The following is a 19,068-nucleotide window of genomic DNA, read 5'->3' on the forward strand; positions in this document are numbered from 1 at the left end:
ACTAACAACTAAGTTACAGCACTGTAAGTATGCATTTTATATTATACTGCACATGTATATTACCAATCTGTATTTCATGGACATATTGCAAACGTATAAAGTGTTAATTGAATATTTCAGTTTTTACCTTGTTTCTATTTCTATTCCATTTATCTATTATTCTATTATATAATATCAGATACATACACACACCAACACTAACAAAAACCTAGTTCGAGGCTCTGTAACACACTTATCCTCAGTATTGTATTTAAAGAATCTACAGACAGTTTTCTATGGTTCCTTAATGAGGTTCTAGTGATTATTGAGGAGACTCTAACATTTAAGTTTGTCAGTGAGAAGGTTTTAGACGTTTCAAGGAGGTTTGGAGGGCTTGGTGGATCTTTACGAGGGAGCACAAGCCCTTCAGGAGGTTTCTAGTGGGCCTTTAGCAGATTGTTAGGGGTCCTCCAGATGGTTAAACACCTATAGGAGAGCACCACCATCAACAAAACATCAAATGAGGGAATGTCTTTTGCAAGAGTGCTGCTCGAGTTCAGTACACTTGAAGAATTTATGACAAGGAGCCCTGCTGACACACTTTGGCTCCTTTCCCTTTTACTTGTCCCCAGCACAAGAAAGCAAAAAAACAGGTAAGCCAGTTTGAATGTCTGCTTACTTTACTTTATATTATCATCATAATTTTTTAATTGGGGAGTGGAAAACTCCTAAATTAACCTAAAATAAAATCTCCAAGATACAAGGAAGAATCACTTTTCTCCTCCATAGCTGGATCTTAATCTGACAGGTCAACACAAAACAAGGTCAAAGTTCTACTTTATTGAACTTGGAGTAAATAACCTGTATGAAGTCTCAATTGTTTCCTTTGCTGAGAGTAGCACTGCAGTGAGATGGAAAAAACAGCTCAACTGAAGCAGAATGATTCTTCTTGTCGTAATAACTTGAATATAAATATATACAAAACAAACGTGTATTAAATCTGCACCAAAACCCACGAAAAAAACCTGGATTGAGGAGGTGCAGCACTGGGAAGCCTCAAGAGGATCCATAGTCATTTCCAGAATATCGATATTCATTGTTATTCCAATAGGTTGTCTGGCCTTCAACACCTAACACAATCACATCAGGTAAAAAGTGGTCTCTTCTCTTTAGAAGTAAACCAACCTCCAGACGAGGAAACCAATTAACAGATTGTCAGCACAGGTGATCTATATCTCATACTGTGGACTATGGGCACAGTCATACAAATCAGACTAGTGTCCACATTTTAATATGGCGCCAGGCGAAGTTTTATTACAAGTACAGATGGAGAGGGAGACTGTTCTCCTTCGGATTATCTTGAAAGTGTTGGTTTTTTTTCATCTGAATAATGTGACAGAGCAGAAGGAGGAAGACAAAGAGAGAGGAGGACGACACATACTGAAAAAAGTACGATCACAGTGTGCATTTGTGTGAAGAGAAAACTGGAGAGACATGACACTGAATAAAGTCTAATCAGCTCTTACCTGTTCCCTCCTTGTTTCCATTCTGATGTGTCCGCAGCTCCTCTGATTTGTAGAAGTCAATGCTGGCATACGTGTTGAGGCTGGAGCTGCTGCTGCTGCTGCTGACTGCTGCGCCCACTCCCCCAATCCCAGAACCTCCACCCAGTACGGAGAAGAGGCGAGAAGGGGCCTGGCTACCTGAGGGTCCATCCAGGCCCAAATGGGGGCTCTCTTTGTTGACCAAGTCCAAGTCAATATAGTTAAGACCTTGCTCTGTGGATGAAGTCTGAGTGTTCGTGGGAAGGGACTGTTGTCCAGGGAGGGGGCACTGAGTGGGGGTATCATTCGCAGCACCATTCCCCCACAGCACGCTTTCAAAGCCCAGCCGACGGGCCACAGCTTGGGTGTGTTCGGGAAATAGGGAGGCAGTGGACGAAGAGGAAGTGGACGTGGAGGTGGGGAGGGAAGGCGAGGCCAGGAAGGTTTCTGAGCAATGACGTCGGCGTCCTTGGGGGTCGGCACGGATAACTTTAGCCCCGTGGTCTGGATTGAGTCCAGGTTTTGCGAGGGAGAATTCAAGACCCCGTGACAACACTGGAACCGAAGGATCAGTCCTGGTGGGGGAAGGGGCTTTGGGAGAGACACTGGATGATGACCTAGGGACAATGTTGCTATTTAAGGAAAAGACCATCTCTGTGTAGTCTCCACAGGATATAGGGGACACGGAGTCAGACACTGAGGGAGCACTTTCTCTGCTCTTCCTAAGTGGGGCCTCGGCTACTTCGGCTCTCTCTTCACGGGGGACAGTAGGACCCTCATCACAAGATTTGGGGGCATGAGCAAGAGTTGGAGGCGTGGGAGGGGTGTGGAAAGATGGGAAAACTAGTGGGGTAAGAGAGAGGGGTGAGGGGGACGGAGAAGGGCCCAAGTCCATGTTGACATATTCAGAGGCAGCTGGGGGAGTGATGGGGGCAGAGGGGCTGCGGGAGAGCGGGGCAAAGTTACCTAGGCAAGAAGTTGTCCTGTGATGAGGATTCTGGCTGCTTGGGCAATGAGGCAGTGATAAGCCATGCCTGAGACCCCGGCCACGTCCTCCTCCAACCCCAGTCTGGCCACACCTCTCCCCCTTAAACTCAATGCTTACATACTCTCCAGGGCTCTTCGGTTCTGGGGGCAGGGGATTCTCACGGACTCTAGGAAGGGTATTAGCTTTAGAAACATCCACAAACAGACTCACTGGTCTGCTTCTAGTATGGTTACCCTGCTTGGACAACCCGCTGGAGCCCCGTCTCTGCTGGAGCTTAATCCCATCTTTGGACTGAGTTCCCCCAGCCACTGACTGGGTAGCTCTCTCCTCGCTCTCCCCAAGGCTCTCGCTGCTAGCTGAGCTAGAGGAGTACGAGGAAGATGAGAGTGACAGGTGGCGTCCCACCGCTGAGTTACCTGATGCTGGTTGCTCCTGACGCACTCCCATCGTCCTACCTCCACTCATTCCCCTACTACAACTCCCATTGGGCCTTCTGCCTCGTCCTGGCCCATCGTCAAAGTGTCCAGCAGAGGGGTTATGTTTGTATGACCGGGGAAGCGAATAGTAGGAATAAACCATCTTGGGGGCATGCTGTTGAGAACTGGTCTCCAAATGAGCAGTGTGTTCAGGGGGTGGGGGGCTGCCATTTACAGAACGAGCGCTGATAGGAGACATGTTCATATAGTCACTGCCTGCCCTGCTGTCTGCACTGCCACTGCCTATCCAAGCTCCTCCAGAGAGACCACCACGCTGGTCAGGTGAACAGCTGCTATTGGGGGACATTATCATATAGCCATCAGAAGTTGGTGGAGGCCGGATTTGCTGTGGAGGGGACACACTGTTGTTAGGGGTCATGGCCATGTAATCATCAGCAGGTTTAGAATCTGAGTCTGGGACAGAGACAGCCAGAGACTGGGACAGGGATTCTGGAGGCTGAGTGACGCCAGGCAGCATGGACATATACCCATTGTCTACACCTAAATCTACACCTCCACCTGCTCCTCCACTCACTTCACTTTTGAACTCCGCCACATCCAAGTATCCTCCTCCCCCTGCTGAACCAGCCCCCATGACAGATTCCCTCTGTGTGGAGGAGGAGGGGGATGTGAAGGACTCACGGCTGGTGCTCCTCGACATGATGGCATAATCAGCTGAATCTTCATCTGCTGGTTCCTCAGCTCTACGCTGATGTGGGGCCAGCCTCTCCAGGGCCATAGGAGGTAAGGAAGCCCGTTTACTCAGCAGCCTACGTTCAGCTTCACTTTCACGACTTGACGAGCGACGCAGCACTCTCCTGGTATGGGACTGGGAGCCACAGGGTGGTGTTCCTGGTGCTGGCACGGAACTGGACGTCAAGCTCCCTTGATTGCTGTTGCTACCACTGCCCCCACCACTACGTTGGCCCATCAGGATGTAGTTGGCTCCCTCATCACCAAGGGATTGGCTGCTGACGCTACCTACAGAGCTTCCAGGGAGGCTTGGGGAGGGAAGGAGCGTATGATCACCAGGACTAGAGCCATATTCATCTGAGGAGCCATAGTCACTGGGTGAGCCAGAGACGGAGGCACGATGGGTTGGAACATGGCTATAGGTTCCACATCCCGGGCCAATAGTAGCAGAAGATGTTACACCTCCAAAGTCAGAGCCATGCCCAGAGCTAGATGAGAGGCTTTGGGCTGGGGAGGGCGCTGGGGTGGAGATGGAGCGCATCAGCCCAAGAGGAGTTTTAGCAGCTGTGGTGGGGACTGAACGGACTGACTTCGACCTGAGGATTGGGGTGGTAGAACAGGAGCCATTGGTGGAGGGACTACAGCTCGGTCCTTGGAGCGGTGTGGTCACAGTTATCCCATCCTCACCTTTCCCGCCATCACTGGCAGTGCGAGACCTCGGGAAGATATCCCGTGGGGTTGGAGAAGCATTGGCACTGCTGCCTCCTGCTCCACAGTTAGTGCCTCCAGGAGGCTCAGTTCGGGGCCGGCGGGTGAAGCCCACTTGGCTGGGAGGAGGGTTTGGGTGGTGGCGGCGTGACGGAACACTGATGGGGTTTGAAGCAGTAGCACCTCCTCCAGGGCCGGAGTTTGACTGAGATTTGCTGCGTTGGCGGAACTCCTCGCTCAGTGCCTTCATCGCCTCCAGCAAGGTTTCATGCATGTTCTGGGCCACCACCGAATCATCCACCTAAGAAGTGACAGAAAAACCTCATGTACAGTAAACTCAAAACACAATCCTGGGAGAATCTGGGTTTATTTAAGAATTATATCTTGTTTCTTTTGGGAGTAAAATTTCTATATAATTATTTCTATTTAAGATGCATCATTGAAACAAGAGCTCACTTTTTTCCTTTCATTTATAACTGCCTTTAGGTTTATTTTAACTACATTGTTTAAAGTTGAATTGGACCATAATGTAGGGTTACATGAATGCTAGCCTTAACTTTGCAGCTTCTTTCCCTCAGTTGATTATAGGGTCTTAACATTTATTTGGGATTGGAGGCTGAAACTGTCAACATAAAATGGACTGCAGATTACAGGCTCACCTGCATCCAGAACTCGCCCGGGCCTGTCACGGCGGAGCGTCCCACCTCGACAAAGAAGAAGTTTTCTGAGTGGCCGCAGCGTCTGACGTTCATGAGCTGCAGCACCACAGCAGCAGCATCAGAGTTGAGCTTGACAAAGTTGACAGTCTTGTCAGTCAGGCAAAGGCGGTAGATGCCCACCAAGTTCTTGGCCTGACCCAGGCCTTTGGGCCACACCTTCACCTGCCAAACCTCTTTGAACGCAGGCCCAGGATTGGGCACGCCATAGTCCCCCGCTGCCGCACTGTCGGAGAGGTTCTTACCTTCAGGGGCAAGACAGAGAGAGAAGGAGATTAAAAGGTTGCTTCAGTGAAAAAGAAAAATAGAGGATACTGCATGTGGGGAAAAAAGAGAGAGGTAATTAAAGTGTTACAGATGAGGATTTATGAAGAACACCAACAAGTGCAACTACAGCAACAAAGCCCAGGATGACCTTCATGGATGTGTGACCAAAGGGAAACATGAGGTGAAACCACCACTATTTACCTGTTAGTGGAGAGCAGAGTGCCTCTATTATGCAAGCTGTGCTGATATTGGGCTTTTCACAGATTTTTTCCCCAGATATGAGTCCAACCAGAGCATGCAGCAGCTTGTGAGACAGGCTCACTCTACCTGCAGACTCCTGGGGTCTCATTTGTCATCCTGACACCCAAAACAAGCACACATACCAGTGTGGAAAAAAAGAAACACAAAAAAACTGTTGACAACTGAAGCCCTGCAAAAGAATGATGACTGCGGGAGTAAAGCAACCGTCGTGGAAAATCTAAGTGAACCAACTTGGAAAATGCTTAACAAGTGAATCTTCTCCGAAAACCAAGCCAAACAATGCCAGTTTAGACGGCTGGGGATCTAAGAGAAAGCTCTCAATAAGCTCCTCAAGAGCCAATTTCTAGAGCTGCTCTACTGACAATAAACCGCCTTTGTAAACTAATGAAATCTAGTGTTTTTAGCAAGACTACAGGCAGTCCATTCATCCTTTGTGTTGCGTGCTCTGTGCTCAGACAGTAAGGAATTAGTGAGGCAATGAAACACAGGAGAGAAAGCTCTTGGTGAGACTTGAAATCTGAGCTGTTAGGGGCCATACAAAGGCAGCAGACTTACTTAAGCAGTTAACAATATTTGGTCACCTGTTTGGTGTTTTAAGTCACTGTATTGTTCGAAGATCTGAAGCAGGAAATGTGCCCATTACCCCAGAAAATTACCGTAACTCTGTCATGTCATGCAACTCATTGAAACCGCCTCTGAATATACCACAGATTTACCTCCAAGCTCTTTTACTTGAGGGACCAGGATTATAGGAATACCGCGATGTGTGACTCATGCTTTCACCCTAAAATGTTTCTTAAGCAAGGCCTCTTTCCTCCCATGTACCGCATTACTTTGTTTTCTCTGTCGAATTGCCAGGCTGGATAGGTCTGGGCATGAAAACTACACAATGTACAACACAGATTCATAATCTAAATCACGACAAGACTGAAGAAACAAACCACCTCAACGATATACTCACCTGCTCCCTTCACAGGAACAGGATGTTCTTTGTAAGGTACTGGTTAACTTGCACCTGACTTATGAACCTACCACATCTGGCATATTGAAGTAATGACAGCAAAAGTGTTTGTTTTTTTTGACGAGTTCCTGAGTGACTGACCTTATTTTGAAGAAGCTTGTGTGGTATTCTACCTTAGGCATTGGTTTTGGTCCAACCGGGATAAACACAGTGCGCCCTCACCGCACAATTTACAAATATATGATTATGTCTGCGTGCGTTTGCTCTTCTTTTCTCATGCCTCTGCTGCAAACCCTACAATGACAACCATGTGTAGACAAGAGGTCCCAGCACGCACAGTGGACACCATTTTAACCGAGCTTCCGTTTCCGTGACAAATAGTTCCCCCACAACCTCTTCCCAAAAACATTTTTTACTCATCATTGCAAAAGAGGGAGAAGTTTCTGGCTGGTTGCTCTTCAGTTTTCCTCCCTAAAATTGGGAGGCTCGCTGACAACTTGAAAGAAACTTAGAATAGATGTTTTGTTGAAAGCCGTGGATGCTGTGGCTTAGTGGCTGTGTGTGTGTGTGTGTGTGTGTGTGTGTGTGTGTGTGTGTGTGTGTGTGTGTGTGTGTGGCGGCACTCCTCCTGCATTATTAGATGACTCATTCAAGGACATGCATGGCTGTTTCGTGTGCAGCTTTTCTAACTGTGTGTGAGGAGCTGCGTCCACGGAGCCCTGTTTGCCTCCTCGATTTAGATTTACAACAGGAAAGGGGTGGTTTGGGGATTTTTCAGTGGGGACAGAGGGAATGAGAGACTGCGGGAGATTGCAAAGAGATATCAAAGAGCCATTAAGGACAGAGAGAAGGGCTTTTTTAAACGGAGGAAAAGAAGGTTTATTTAAGGATTGCTTAGATTAAAGAACAATTAATCACGGTCATTATTCACGCTAAAATTTAACTTTTCAGTTCCTTGCTTCTCGGGATTGACTCAGATTGCCGTCCAACATGTTCCTCGAAGACTATATTTTCCTTTTCAAGAGCCCATTTAGAATTTCTTGAGGAGAGCACAAGTGTGTTGTTTGTTCCGAGTACAGTGCAGCCTTAAACCTCAGCTGTGCCCTCGACAGCACTTGCACACACACACACACACACAAACACCCTTGATCTCAGGGCCACTCCGGCTGCGGACTCTTATCGACAACTCTCAAAAGCACTCAAAACATTTAAGAGGTTTAGCTGGAAATCCTGCACCACCCTACCACCATCGGACATCATAGATCTTCCTTCATGCTTACATAAAGTCTGGGCTGATGCTACTAGGAGTTGTATGAATTATAGATCGCTCCTGGCTTTCCTGAGGGGGGCTCAGTGTGGTGCTCAGAAGAGATGGCTGGTGAGAAAGCAGTACTTCCCCCCCCTTTGCACTGAGGTTATAAGTCGGTCAGCTTCTGTGCACTACAACGCCGACCCTATACATCATAATGAGCCCACAGGAAAACATGCACAGAAAAATGGCCCTTAGCAGGAGAGGAATCCGAGGACTAAAGCCAAAAGCACATGAAAGCAAAGTACACCTGGAGGTAATGAAGCATCTGCGTTGAGCTCCCCGAGTGAATAGGGGCGATGTGTGAACAACACTCAGCCAACCTTGATACAACCTCGATGGAGCGCATATATCCGGTGAACGAGTTCATACGAGGCGACTAGATTTATTTCAAAGTGCCAGCATAGTAATTCCCCCTTTTTTTAGCAACTTGAAAACAACTTACACTGGCTTATTGACGGACATGTTGTTTACTTCACTTTTGCCTCGACCACACATAAAACCTGCGGCCTACAATGACAACCTACACGGGCAACACTGCTATCTATTCATGCCGATTTATTTGCTGTGCCCGAGCTGCCTCCCAGGAGATCATAGACTGTACATAAGGAGGCAGTAATCTAACCCAATTTTCTCCAACTGGAGGCGGCGCTGTATCTGCCTTGCTTTCTTGCTGCCTCAGGCAATAAGAGAGAGTGTGTGTGTGTTTAGGGTGAAGCAGGGGTATAGGGGTGCAAAATTTTCCCCAGGGGCTTCCAGATGCCTGCTGGGATATTGACAGCTCCTCCCTGAGTGACAGGCGGATTATTGTAAGGGTTATCACACAGGTCCTAAAGGAAGTGGGTCTTCCACAGAGGTCTTGAACAAGAACAGGGGGTAGGGGGCTGTTGTCATTGAAGCACCACGGCACTGGCTGGGATCCTGGTGTGATTAAAGCTGCTTTCAGAGGTGCACTGAACTAAGATAATCTTCTGGAGGGGCTACATGCAAGAACGCAAATGTCTGGGTCAGTTACTCAGGACAATCTCTGAAGTTTTTCCTGCCAGCCCCTAGGAGAAACTCTGGATTTTGTCTGGAGGGATTCACCGCAAGCGAGGGAGCGTGCCAATAAAAAACAAATAGAATACAAATATCTCAGGATGAAATATTCGCCGACAAAGATGTCGATTTGTGTGCTCAACGAGATCCAAGACATACATATACGTAGACATTATACGTAGAATGGATACGTTACTTCCGGCCTCCTCATGCTGCGTCACCCCTCGCCTAAACGCTCTGGGGGAATTTCCTATTGTTGTTAATAAATCTGACCAGAATTGCAAGGAATTGTGCAATTTCATTTGCAAACGGAATTTTAAAACTTAAAGGGCTACCCAATAATCCCCAGTGTTTTTGCTTTCCAGTTTCAGAGGCAACAACTTTCCTGTTGTGCATTTCTGTGAAAAACTATTCCGATTTACTGAAATTTATAGTGAGATCATAATAAAAAACCCTTTACTTAGCTAATGCAGCCTGTAAATCAGGGAGAACGCCTCTGGCAACGGAGCGGCTGCCTCTCGCTGGGTTCTGTTTCAAGTTTCTGACCTCACTGCCCCAGCATGCTGTGCTGTGCCATAACACCGCAAAAACACTGCACAGGAACTTCTGAAGACTAAACCCCATTTTTTTCCACCACCTCCTTGGCTACTGTGCCCCTATAGCACCACCCCCCCACCGCCGTACCAGGTTACCAGCGTGGATAGATAGCAGACAGCTGTGTGCTCTTTGTCCGAGCATGTATCTGAGAGAGGCAGAGAGCGAGCCACCCAGCAGGGAAAACAGTTGGTCTAATCTCTGGCTGCCATGTGTGCCCAATGTTCCTCTTTTTTTTCTCCAACTCCTCCACTTCCTATCTTCCATATCCACCCATCAGAAATCCCCCTATCTGGGCCCACACTCAGGGACCCAGTGCTTCCCCAACACCAGCATCTGCCTAAGGTTCATTTCACATGTGGTTCGTGTTAGCCGGAGGAGCGTGCGCACACACACGCACGCACGCACGCACACATGCACAACGTACACGTAAGCGCATGAAATTACCGGTGACGCATCCAAGCTTTGTCGTCCCTTGACAAGACCCGAGAAAAAGGCCCAATAGAAGAAGAAGAAAACCAACGATTTCACAAAACCACCTCAGACGCCCCTCAACTAACTGGCAGCCATCTTGGACAGACTTCGTAAACACTCTGTCTGTGTATTATTAAGTCAGACAAGAAGGTTTTGGAGAATCAGACCAAAGAGTCCCCAGAGTTAACTTTATTATGTGAACAACACTGAGTTTTATTGTTTCAGCCCAGAGTCATTTTAGCCCTTAACGTCCAAAAATGTTTTTTTAAAAGCAATAATACTTTTTCTTGAGAACTTGAACGTTGCGTTCAAATTTTCCAAAGTGGATAATCTTTTACAGTAAGTTTTCATTTTAGTAGCTTGACAGCAAATACAGAGCATGAAATGGAAATGAATGAAAAAAAGTACAGATTAAAAGACATTTAGAACCTTCACAGCTTAATTCAATTTACATTAAATTACAAAAAAGACATTACGTCAAGTTTTAAACTAGAGCCTGACCAATACGCTTTTTTTCGGGGGGGGATGCCAAGGCCGATATTAGGGAGTAAAAAAATTCCAATACCAATATATTGGACGATATCAAAAATATAAAAACAAACCCTTTAGACAAAGAAATGGAAATGAGGGTAGATATTTTACAGTAACAAAATATCGTAAATAACACAAATAAAACCAAATATATATAACTTGAATTAAGAAACAAATAAAAATAATAAAAAGATCATAACTAATATTTAAATGGATCAGTCAAAATCAATACAAGAGGATTTCTTGAGGATTTCAACTTTCTACTGTTTCACTTTCCCACACTTGCAAGATCCAGTTAATGCAAAGCTCTGTATAGAAGCATTGCTAAGTGAAGCCAAAGAAAATAGGAAACTCTCCAAAAACCCAGTATATACACGCGTGTCTGAGCCAAGCCACTTTCACCTACTTCTGCTCCAGACCTCCTGGATTTGATTCCATTCCCAAAACCAAACGTATAGGCCGGGGGTCTTTTCACATTCTTCAGATGCTTTGAAATGAAATCCAACAGTAGAATATAAAGTGGGTGTGTGTGAATTTGTACTGTACACACAGAAAATGGCAGGATTCCTCTTCTGTCTGGACCCTGGTGTTACAGGACGTCCAATCAATGCAACATCCTGTATTGAACCTCCCTGGGGAGGAGGAGCAGGAGCAGGAGCACGTCCCGGTTAATGTGGAAGCTTTTTTTTTCTCCTGCTAATTTCTCTCCATGTTTCTCATCCATTCACTGATAACTCGTGAACTTCCTGACCTCCACCGTGAGAGCGCTAATGTGCCGGTATCAACACACAGCAATCAATACAGCACACTATAAAAGGTTACTATGCGTTTTAAAGCCCCACGGCTCTATAGTGCTGAACATATGGGTGTTCATCGACTAAATGGATCATGCCCCCCCCCGGCCCAGCCCGAGCTGTCGATCGGAACCAGAGCACTTAATTGACGGACGTCCTCGCCGGTGAGCAGACAGCGGCGCACATGAGGTGCAGAGCTCGAGGCCATTTCAGGCTCGCTTGCGTTTCACTGCGACTGTGATGCAACGAGTCGGAGCCGGTCGCGCTGAAGCCAGGCAGGATAGATTGTCGTGTTAAATGAAATTACAGGGTGTTAACATGCGCGGAGTGTTTGTGCAGAGGAAATACCCGGTGGCAGCTCACCGCCCCTCAGTTAGAGTCGGACCTCAATAACTGGTTGACTGTAGAGAAAAGAAAATGGTTTAATCACTTTACTTGAACTTTAAAACTTTGTCCTGTAACGACAGCATCCGCCCCTGCAGCCTCTGCTCTTTGACTTCATTAGCACCGTCTCCAGTGTGCCACCAGCGGCTGACCCCCCCCGAGACAGTAATTACCAACTAATTAGGGAGATGAGCAGTGCTTAAGCACGGCTTAACGTTTAATCGGCCGGCTCATCGGGCCACTGGTGAGATCCAGATCACATTGGCCAAAGCAACGGAGCGTGTGACAGAGTCTTTCTAATTCATGCTTCTTTTCCACTGGTCCAAGAGCCCACTAAGCTGAAGAAGGATCCCGAGAAGGATCAGCCCATTGGAGCCCTCGTTTTTTTGGAGGGGTGGAAGGACACATTTGACATGGGACAGCCTCGTCATGCCACTGTCACACAACCAGCCTTTAAATGCAGCTTTTGGGGTTTTTTTAAATCTCGGGAACAACATGCAACAGTGATTTTATTCTTCGTATCGTGCAGACAGCAAGTTTTCTGATTTGTCGTTATGTTGCACATGAATCACCAGGGGGAATAAAAACTGAACGCAAACTCAACGGGAAAGCAGTCAATTGTCTTTTTTTCATTAACTCGCTAATACTTGTAATAAAGAGGCTTGACACACAAGACAATTTACTGAAAACTTTGATTTGCTGACATGTGGAAATATAAGCTGCAGCTCCGTCTGCTCTCAGATGCATTTGTTTTGTGGTCTTTAAAGTGTCAAAAATTACGTCACGATGATCCACAGACCGAAAACAGATTTATACAGCGAAGGGGAAAGTGTTCACACTGAGGTCTGTGGATTAGCATGAATAACCATATCATTACATCTGGAAGCAGATGTTGCTCCTCAGTGTTTCGCATGTCACGTCTTTTTCAAGCTGTGAACAAGGAAAGCTGAACTCAAAAGACCCCGGTAACGACACAACAAAACCTCGAGGCTGCAAAACAAGGATTATTTACAATATCACTTAATCTGATATTTAATTCCTCCAACATTCGTGTGTGTGTTATGCTCAGAAAATACTCAGGAACTGCTTTATAATTTCCCAGAGCTCGAGCGGATGACTTCAAACGTTCGAACAACTTCCCAAAACCCCAAAGACATTCAGCTGTAATTAGAAATGACAGAAAAAAGAAGCAGCGTTTTTCACTTTTTAAGCAAAAATGTGAAACATCTGCTGTTTTTAGCTTCTCAAATGAGAGTTTGCTGCAGATCTTTGCTGTCAACAAATACAAATTATTTCAGCTTGAAGATCCATTCTTGACCTTGGAAGTAACTTTTAAACACTTTTGAAGTACTTAATGATTATTTCAATTTGTATAGCACAAGGGACCCAAGGATGCTTTACATGTTTATCTTATCTGCACGTTCATGCGTTTGTAGATAGTTTCTCTCTCGTTCGGTGCCACCAAGTCCAGACTTGGACTCCAGGTCGCTGTGTTGACTTCCCGTCGCGGTGCCTGAGCTGCGGGACAGTTTGCCTGGCAGACGCCTGGTTGTGGTGCCACACCTCTGCCTGCCTTCGCCGAGGTTAAGCTTTTACACACTCCGCTGACTCTTAATAGATGAGCAAATAGCTGCCTTCAAGCCTGATACTGTCCTCGCTGCCCAAAAGGGTCTTACTGGACTCAGCTGAATAAATAACTGGGATCCTAATATCGCCGTGGACGGCAGCTGGCTCGTGTTTGTGTAATTACCACCGGCTCGAGAGGTCAGGCGGCGCGATACTGGAGCGTTGCTGTGCTGCTTTAAGTGAGTTTCCCAGGCCTGTGGCACAGTATGTGGGCAGTTGTGCTGTACCGTATGGCTGCATGGATATCCAAGGTATTTATTGTGCTTTCGCTGTACGCATGCTCACTTATCCTGCAAGCCGAGGAGTCCCTCGCTGTGCAAATTATTGCAAACTTCAACCCGAAACTTTGATTCCACCTCCAGCTGACGCCTCACGCAGGGAACCTCACCCCCTGCAGCAACTGACGGAGCTCAAAGGAGGCGATAGGAGCAGCTACACAGGTATCAAATTAAAGGAGGGGGTCCCCGTGTGAGGCCTCCCCGACGCAGCATCTCTCGCCTCGGTGCTCTTTCAGCTTCTGCAGGGATGAGTTGAGGACACATACTTCACTGCAGTGGCAACAGCAGAGGAGGAGTGTGAAGACGAGGCAGGAAAGACAGCGGGGGTGGTGGGTGGTGTGTGTGGTGTGTGTGTGTGTGTGTGTGTGTGTGTGTGTGTGTGTGTGTGTGTGTGTGTGAAGGGAGGGGTTCGGTCAACACGCAGACACCACCGACTTGAAACTGTGTATGAGCTGCACATACCTGAGGACGGTTATTACAGGCAGGAATCCTCACAGTGTTCAACGTGACTGTGTGTTTAAAGCTATTTTCGCACAAGCAGGTTTAGGCAGCCGTTGGCCGTGACCTTACACTCCCCCTACCCCCCCTCTTTCTTACAAAACTCTGCTTGTTCATGCCTGGATCATGTGTGTGTGTGTCTGTAGTGTTTTTGTGTGGCCTCTTTTTTTGTGTATGCAGTGAATCTGCGTATGAGCTGCAGCACATACCACAACAAAATGCCTGCCAGCGTGCGAGTTTACACAGCGGCCGGCCGCAGCCCTTTGTCATTGTCAGCGATGGTGATTTACACGAGAAACCCAAGACTTGGAGCAACACAAGCAAGAGGAGCGCTGCACACCGGGACCTGTAATTTCAAAGACGACTCAGGGCGGCGATGGCGTGACGATACTGGTGATGATGGCGGATCCAGGCCTGCACGGTCGTCTGGTTCCCTTGGAGGGCCGAGTTCCTCCCCCTGCTGAGCAGCTGCCCCGTAAAAAGAACAGGATTTTCTGTACATCTGACCTTTGCACACTTAGCAACTGTAGTTTGGATTATTTGCACTTCTCTTCTGAAATGCACAAGAGGTTTGCACAGGGAAAAGGCTGCGGAGTCAGTTTCCCAGGCTTTTGCGTCTGCGCTCCAACATCTGTCTATTCGCTCCCCCCGTCTCGCGGAAACTCGTCAAATACTTGGGAAGGAGTGGGTTCACAGAAACACACACAAGCCACAGTTGTGCTAGGAGGCAACAGGAGAGGGAGAAGGGGAGGGGAGGCCACAATGTTGACAGCAATTCCAAAATCTGCAGGGTAACACTCGATTCCCCTCTAATGGACCTACTGGCACCGTGCAACTTTCTTTTCGGTCGCTTATGAATCATCCAAATATGTCCTCCGCTTTGCTCTCTGTAGCTAGAGTGTATTAAAAATACGTCAGGAGCGGTGCGAGCTGAGGTGGCCTCCTTCCCCCCCTCAACCTCAGGTGTTTTATCCCCCCCCTCCCCTTCCACCACTCATCTACTGCCTTATGTAACAGCAGCAGCAGGTCATGTGTGAGAAGCACCTTGAATCTTCTGTTTGCCAAGATTGCGTCATGTGTCCCCTGTGGCCTGTCTGGTCTCCCTCCCCCACACACACACACACACACACACACACACACACACACACACACACACACACACACACACACACACACACACACACACACACACACACACACACACACACAGGAGAAAGGCCGAACAGGTGATTTTTTTTTTGGAAGTTGCTTTGCTCACCACTATTGCTCCAACAGCTGTGTTTACACTGCGGCTGATAGACACCATTTGAGAAAACACTACAGATCCTCTTGATGGGACACTACAAGCTGCTTCCTCATTATTACCGATCAATCAATGAATAAATATTCATCTTTTAATAACTGATTTGGTTTTTTTTTTCTTTGGGGACATTTATTCTCGTCCTCTGCCAAAAGTAATATTGCAGTGTCAGCAGGGGAAAGTAAACAGGAGGGCAGACAGGGGTGTGTTTGAGCAGCCCCCCCCCAAAACCCAGAGAAGGACCCAACAAGTCTTAGAACAAACTGGGAGCAAATATCAAGCTTTGACACCGGTGTGATTAGGAACTGGGGGGGGGGGGAATAAGCTCCAAGGTGCTGCGTAAAAGGCGCATGTTTACGCACACGCACTCCTGTCAAGAGAGGCACTTGTAAAACAGTGGAACCCATGCAGCAGAAAATCCGTATTGTTTTTATCATTATTATTATTGTGCCACCACACACACACGCACGCACGCACACTCTCACACTCTCTCTCTCTAATTAAAGTTGGAGAATTGTAATAGTTTTCAAATGATAACCCCCCAAAAAACACTGGATCTCTGCATGCTCTGCACACTTTGCCACGTTTCTCCACTCCTGCAGACCCTCATGCACCATTTAGCAAGTGTGTGTGTGTGTGAGTGTGTGTGCATGTGCGACTTTGGCTTACTTTTGCACTGCAGCTCCACCATGGCCTGGTACCACTCGTCCTGGTCCGCCTCGTTCTCCGCGGCCACGGCGAAGCTCTCGGCCCGCGTGTACAGCACGATCATGTGCTTGTTCTTGGCGTCGGCCCGCTTGTTGATGTTGAAGCACGTCTCCAGCGCCACCGCCCGCTTCGGGACGGGGGCCTTGCCGCGGAATTTCTTCTCGCTCTCGTAGTACTCCAGGCGGGCCGGGCCGAGCTCCGTGGCGGCGCGGAGCACGAAGTACCGCCGGTGCATGGACTTCTGCTTGCGGAGGTAGCCGCTCTTCCGCACGTCCTCGCAGCAGCTGTGCGGCTGCTGCTGCGGAGGGGTCGGTGGAGTCGGTGGAGTCGGCGGCTGCTGCTGCTGCTGCTGCGGCTCCTCGCCCGCTTGTCCCTCCATGACCGCCGCAGTCTCCTTCACTTCCAGCTAACAACTAACTTTTTTCTGTCTTTAATGTGTCTCGGGGTGTGTGTGGAAGTTCAGCGGGCTGACTCAAACACCCCCCCGGCTCCGCTCCCCTCCCTCGCTCCCACACATCAACGCAGGCATGTGAGAGGAGGCAGAGGTCGGCGTGCTGCTGCTGCTGCGAGTCCCCGGAGCTCGAACCCGGTGCAGAGGTTTGAAACCGCAGCCGCAGGTTGTGGTAGTTTCCCTCTTGTTCCCTCTTGTTTTCGTGTCTCTCCGGTGGACGGGGCAGCGCAAGTTTCCCAAGCCGCACACGGGCGAGCACATGCGGCGTCGCTGGGCGCGGAGCTCCCCCTACTCTCCACTACTACTACTGCCGTCCGAGCGCGTTAATCCCGTTTGCCGCACATTGCGGAGCACAGAGCGGGTCCCGCTGCACGCTGCCGGTGTCTCAGAGAGTTCGTCCCCCCGCACGCACACCCCCGGCTCGGCTGAGGAGCTGTGGCCGCGGTGTGAGAGCAGCGGAGCCGCGGAGCAGCGACCGTGGGGCAGGACTGTCACTCAGCGAGGGGCGTTCACTGACTCCGCCCGAGCTCGGACACCGCAGCGCCCTCAACGTGCGGGACAACTTTTAGTTAGTTGTCAGTGATGGTGACTTGTATCAACACAGACACAAAACTGTCGCGATAATGTGAATATAAAAGAAAAATATGATGATAAAAATAATTAAAAGTTGCTTAAAACTTAACTATAAACTGAGCTACAACAAAAAGCTATGGCCAAATATATTATATGCAATAAAAGTCCCTGGTAATAATCTGCACATTACTACAACTCCAGTATTGTGTATAGCTGCATAAATACTTGGGGCTAAAGGGGCTCTACCTACATCAATCAATCAATCAATCTATCTATCTATCTATCTATCTATCTATCTATCTATCTATCTATCTATATGCAGTATGTATAACATATTTTAAAGGATAAACAATGCAGAAAAGATTTAGCAAGAAAGTAATGTGTGTGTACAGGTATAATGCAGAGATCAATGCAGTAAGATGTTGGATAATACACAACAAAAATATACAGAATCTCATCAGACACTAAATATTTCTCTGAATGGTTTTGTGGACTCAAAAAAGCACATATCTGGATTATAGACTGTATATAAATATATATGTGTATCCAGTCTATAGTCTGGACCGACCTGTGAGTGTGTGTGTGTGTGTGTGTGTGTGTGTGTGTGTGTGTGTGTGGGGCCCCTCTGTGCATTGTGTGCCTCCAGGTTAGCGCACACAGCTGACTTATACAGTACATGGACGTTTTAATATTCACCCAGAGACCCAGAAAGCAGCCCGAGCTCTAATACTGGAAAATGTGACATGTTAGTTTGAGGTCACATGATGAATCACAGCTCTGTTTGGAAAACTGCACCATATTACTCATATAGAAAATAGTAAAGCTGTACTTAACAAGACAACTCACACAGTTAAACAACGACACATGAACTTACTCACCTGATTTGATACTTTAGTGAAGTTACACCCTAACATGTTATCAGCGTATCAAAGTACAAACAACCAGTGATTACACAGTGAAGAACGACTGACCCAACATGAATCAGTCAAGTTTTAGTCTAGTTTTTTTTGGTATTTTGGTTTATTTAAGTTTACTGTTTTCATAAACTACTTTTATTTTATTCTCCATTTGTCTTTTTTGACTTTATTTATAGTAATAAAGCTTTTAGATTCACACTACTTGAATAATTCTGTTCAATCAATTCTAACAAGTGCTGCAGTGCGTCGTGTGAAACAGCTTCTTAGTTTATTTTGACACATGCATTGACCCCTGACCAATAGTAATCAATTGTAAAAACAAATCATATCTCCACAGACAACACCTCACGAAGAAGAACAGTCATAGAGCAGCAGTTAAATGGCCTTTTAATCGAGCCACTCCATAATACCACAAGCGGTATTTCCCACAGCCCCTGAACGCAGCGTGTGTGGAGTAAGATGTCAGTGTTGGCTCTTCCCTGAGTTCACCCTGTTCTATTTACTGTAAAAAATCCCCTTCTGTCATTTATTCATACTCTAATACAAATACACAATCATTTCCATCACCCTGCACAATCTGCAGTATAAACATTTACAACGTGAAGTATCCTTATTTATGATTTTATGATGCTGCATGGAAAATATCTCTCTTGAAATGAAAGGGGTCACAGTGAAGTCATTGGACCACTGAGCTGCTCGTGTGATTATTGATTCCTGCAGAGGTTTGATCAGGGTCAGATTAAGGTTATGATTGGATAGATGAACACACAGGGTTATTCCTGCCTCTCGTGGTGTCTGTACACACGATGTTCTCTCCCTGTCTAGACTGAGCAGTGAATCCTCCTCCATCCCTCAGGGGGAGAAATAAAAAAACAAAAAACTGCCTGTAATCCAGATTATTAATCCACGTTCTGCAGATGTAGTTACACTCTGGATTTTTTTTTTTAAAGCCATAAATGCTTCAGATGGGTCTCATAGTCGCGGTGCTGATAGCTGTGCC

General features: G+C 47.2%; 1 protein-coding gene across 3 annotated transcripts in view; it reads right to left on the bottom strand.

Moving 5' to 3' along the window:
* Positions 1–17,070, bottom strand: part of si:ch73-335l21.1 (insulin receptor substrate 1-B) — a 46,270-nt gene extending 29,200 nt beyond the window's left edge. For 2 of the 3 annotated variants that reach the window (XR_004694645.2, XM_035148365.2), the window contains exons 1-3: positions 16,089–17,069; positions 5,048–5,349; positions 1,506–4,689 (exon numbers count right to left, since the gene is read on the bottom strand). Coding sequence is in view for 2 of the 3 variants with exons in the window: in XM_035148365.2 (XP_035004256.1) it covers positions 1,506–4,689; positions 5,048–5,349; positions 16,089–16,506 (3,904 nt within the window). In the remaining variant the exon portion in view is untranslated. Of the gene's footprint in view, positions 1–1,494; positions 4,690–5,047; positions 5,350–16,088 lie in introns of those variants that run through there. The other variant, XM_047338887.1, reaches the window with a different exon arrangement.
* Between the last annotated feature and the right edge of the window lie 1,998 nt (positions 17,071–19,068).

The sequence above is a fragment of the Hippoglossus stenolepis genome, chromosome 23 (genome assembly GCF_022539355.2).
Source record: "Hippoglossus stenolepis isolate QCI-W04-F060 chromosome 23, HSTE1.2, whole genome shotgun sequence".
NCBI classification, from domain to species: Eukaryota; Metazoa; Chordata; class Actinopteri; order Pleuronectiformes; family Pleuronectidae; genus Hippoglossus; species Hippoglossus stenolepis.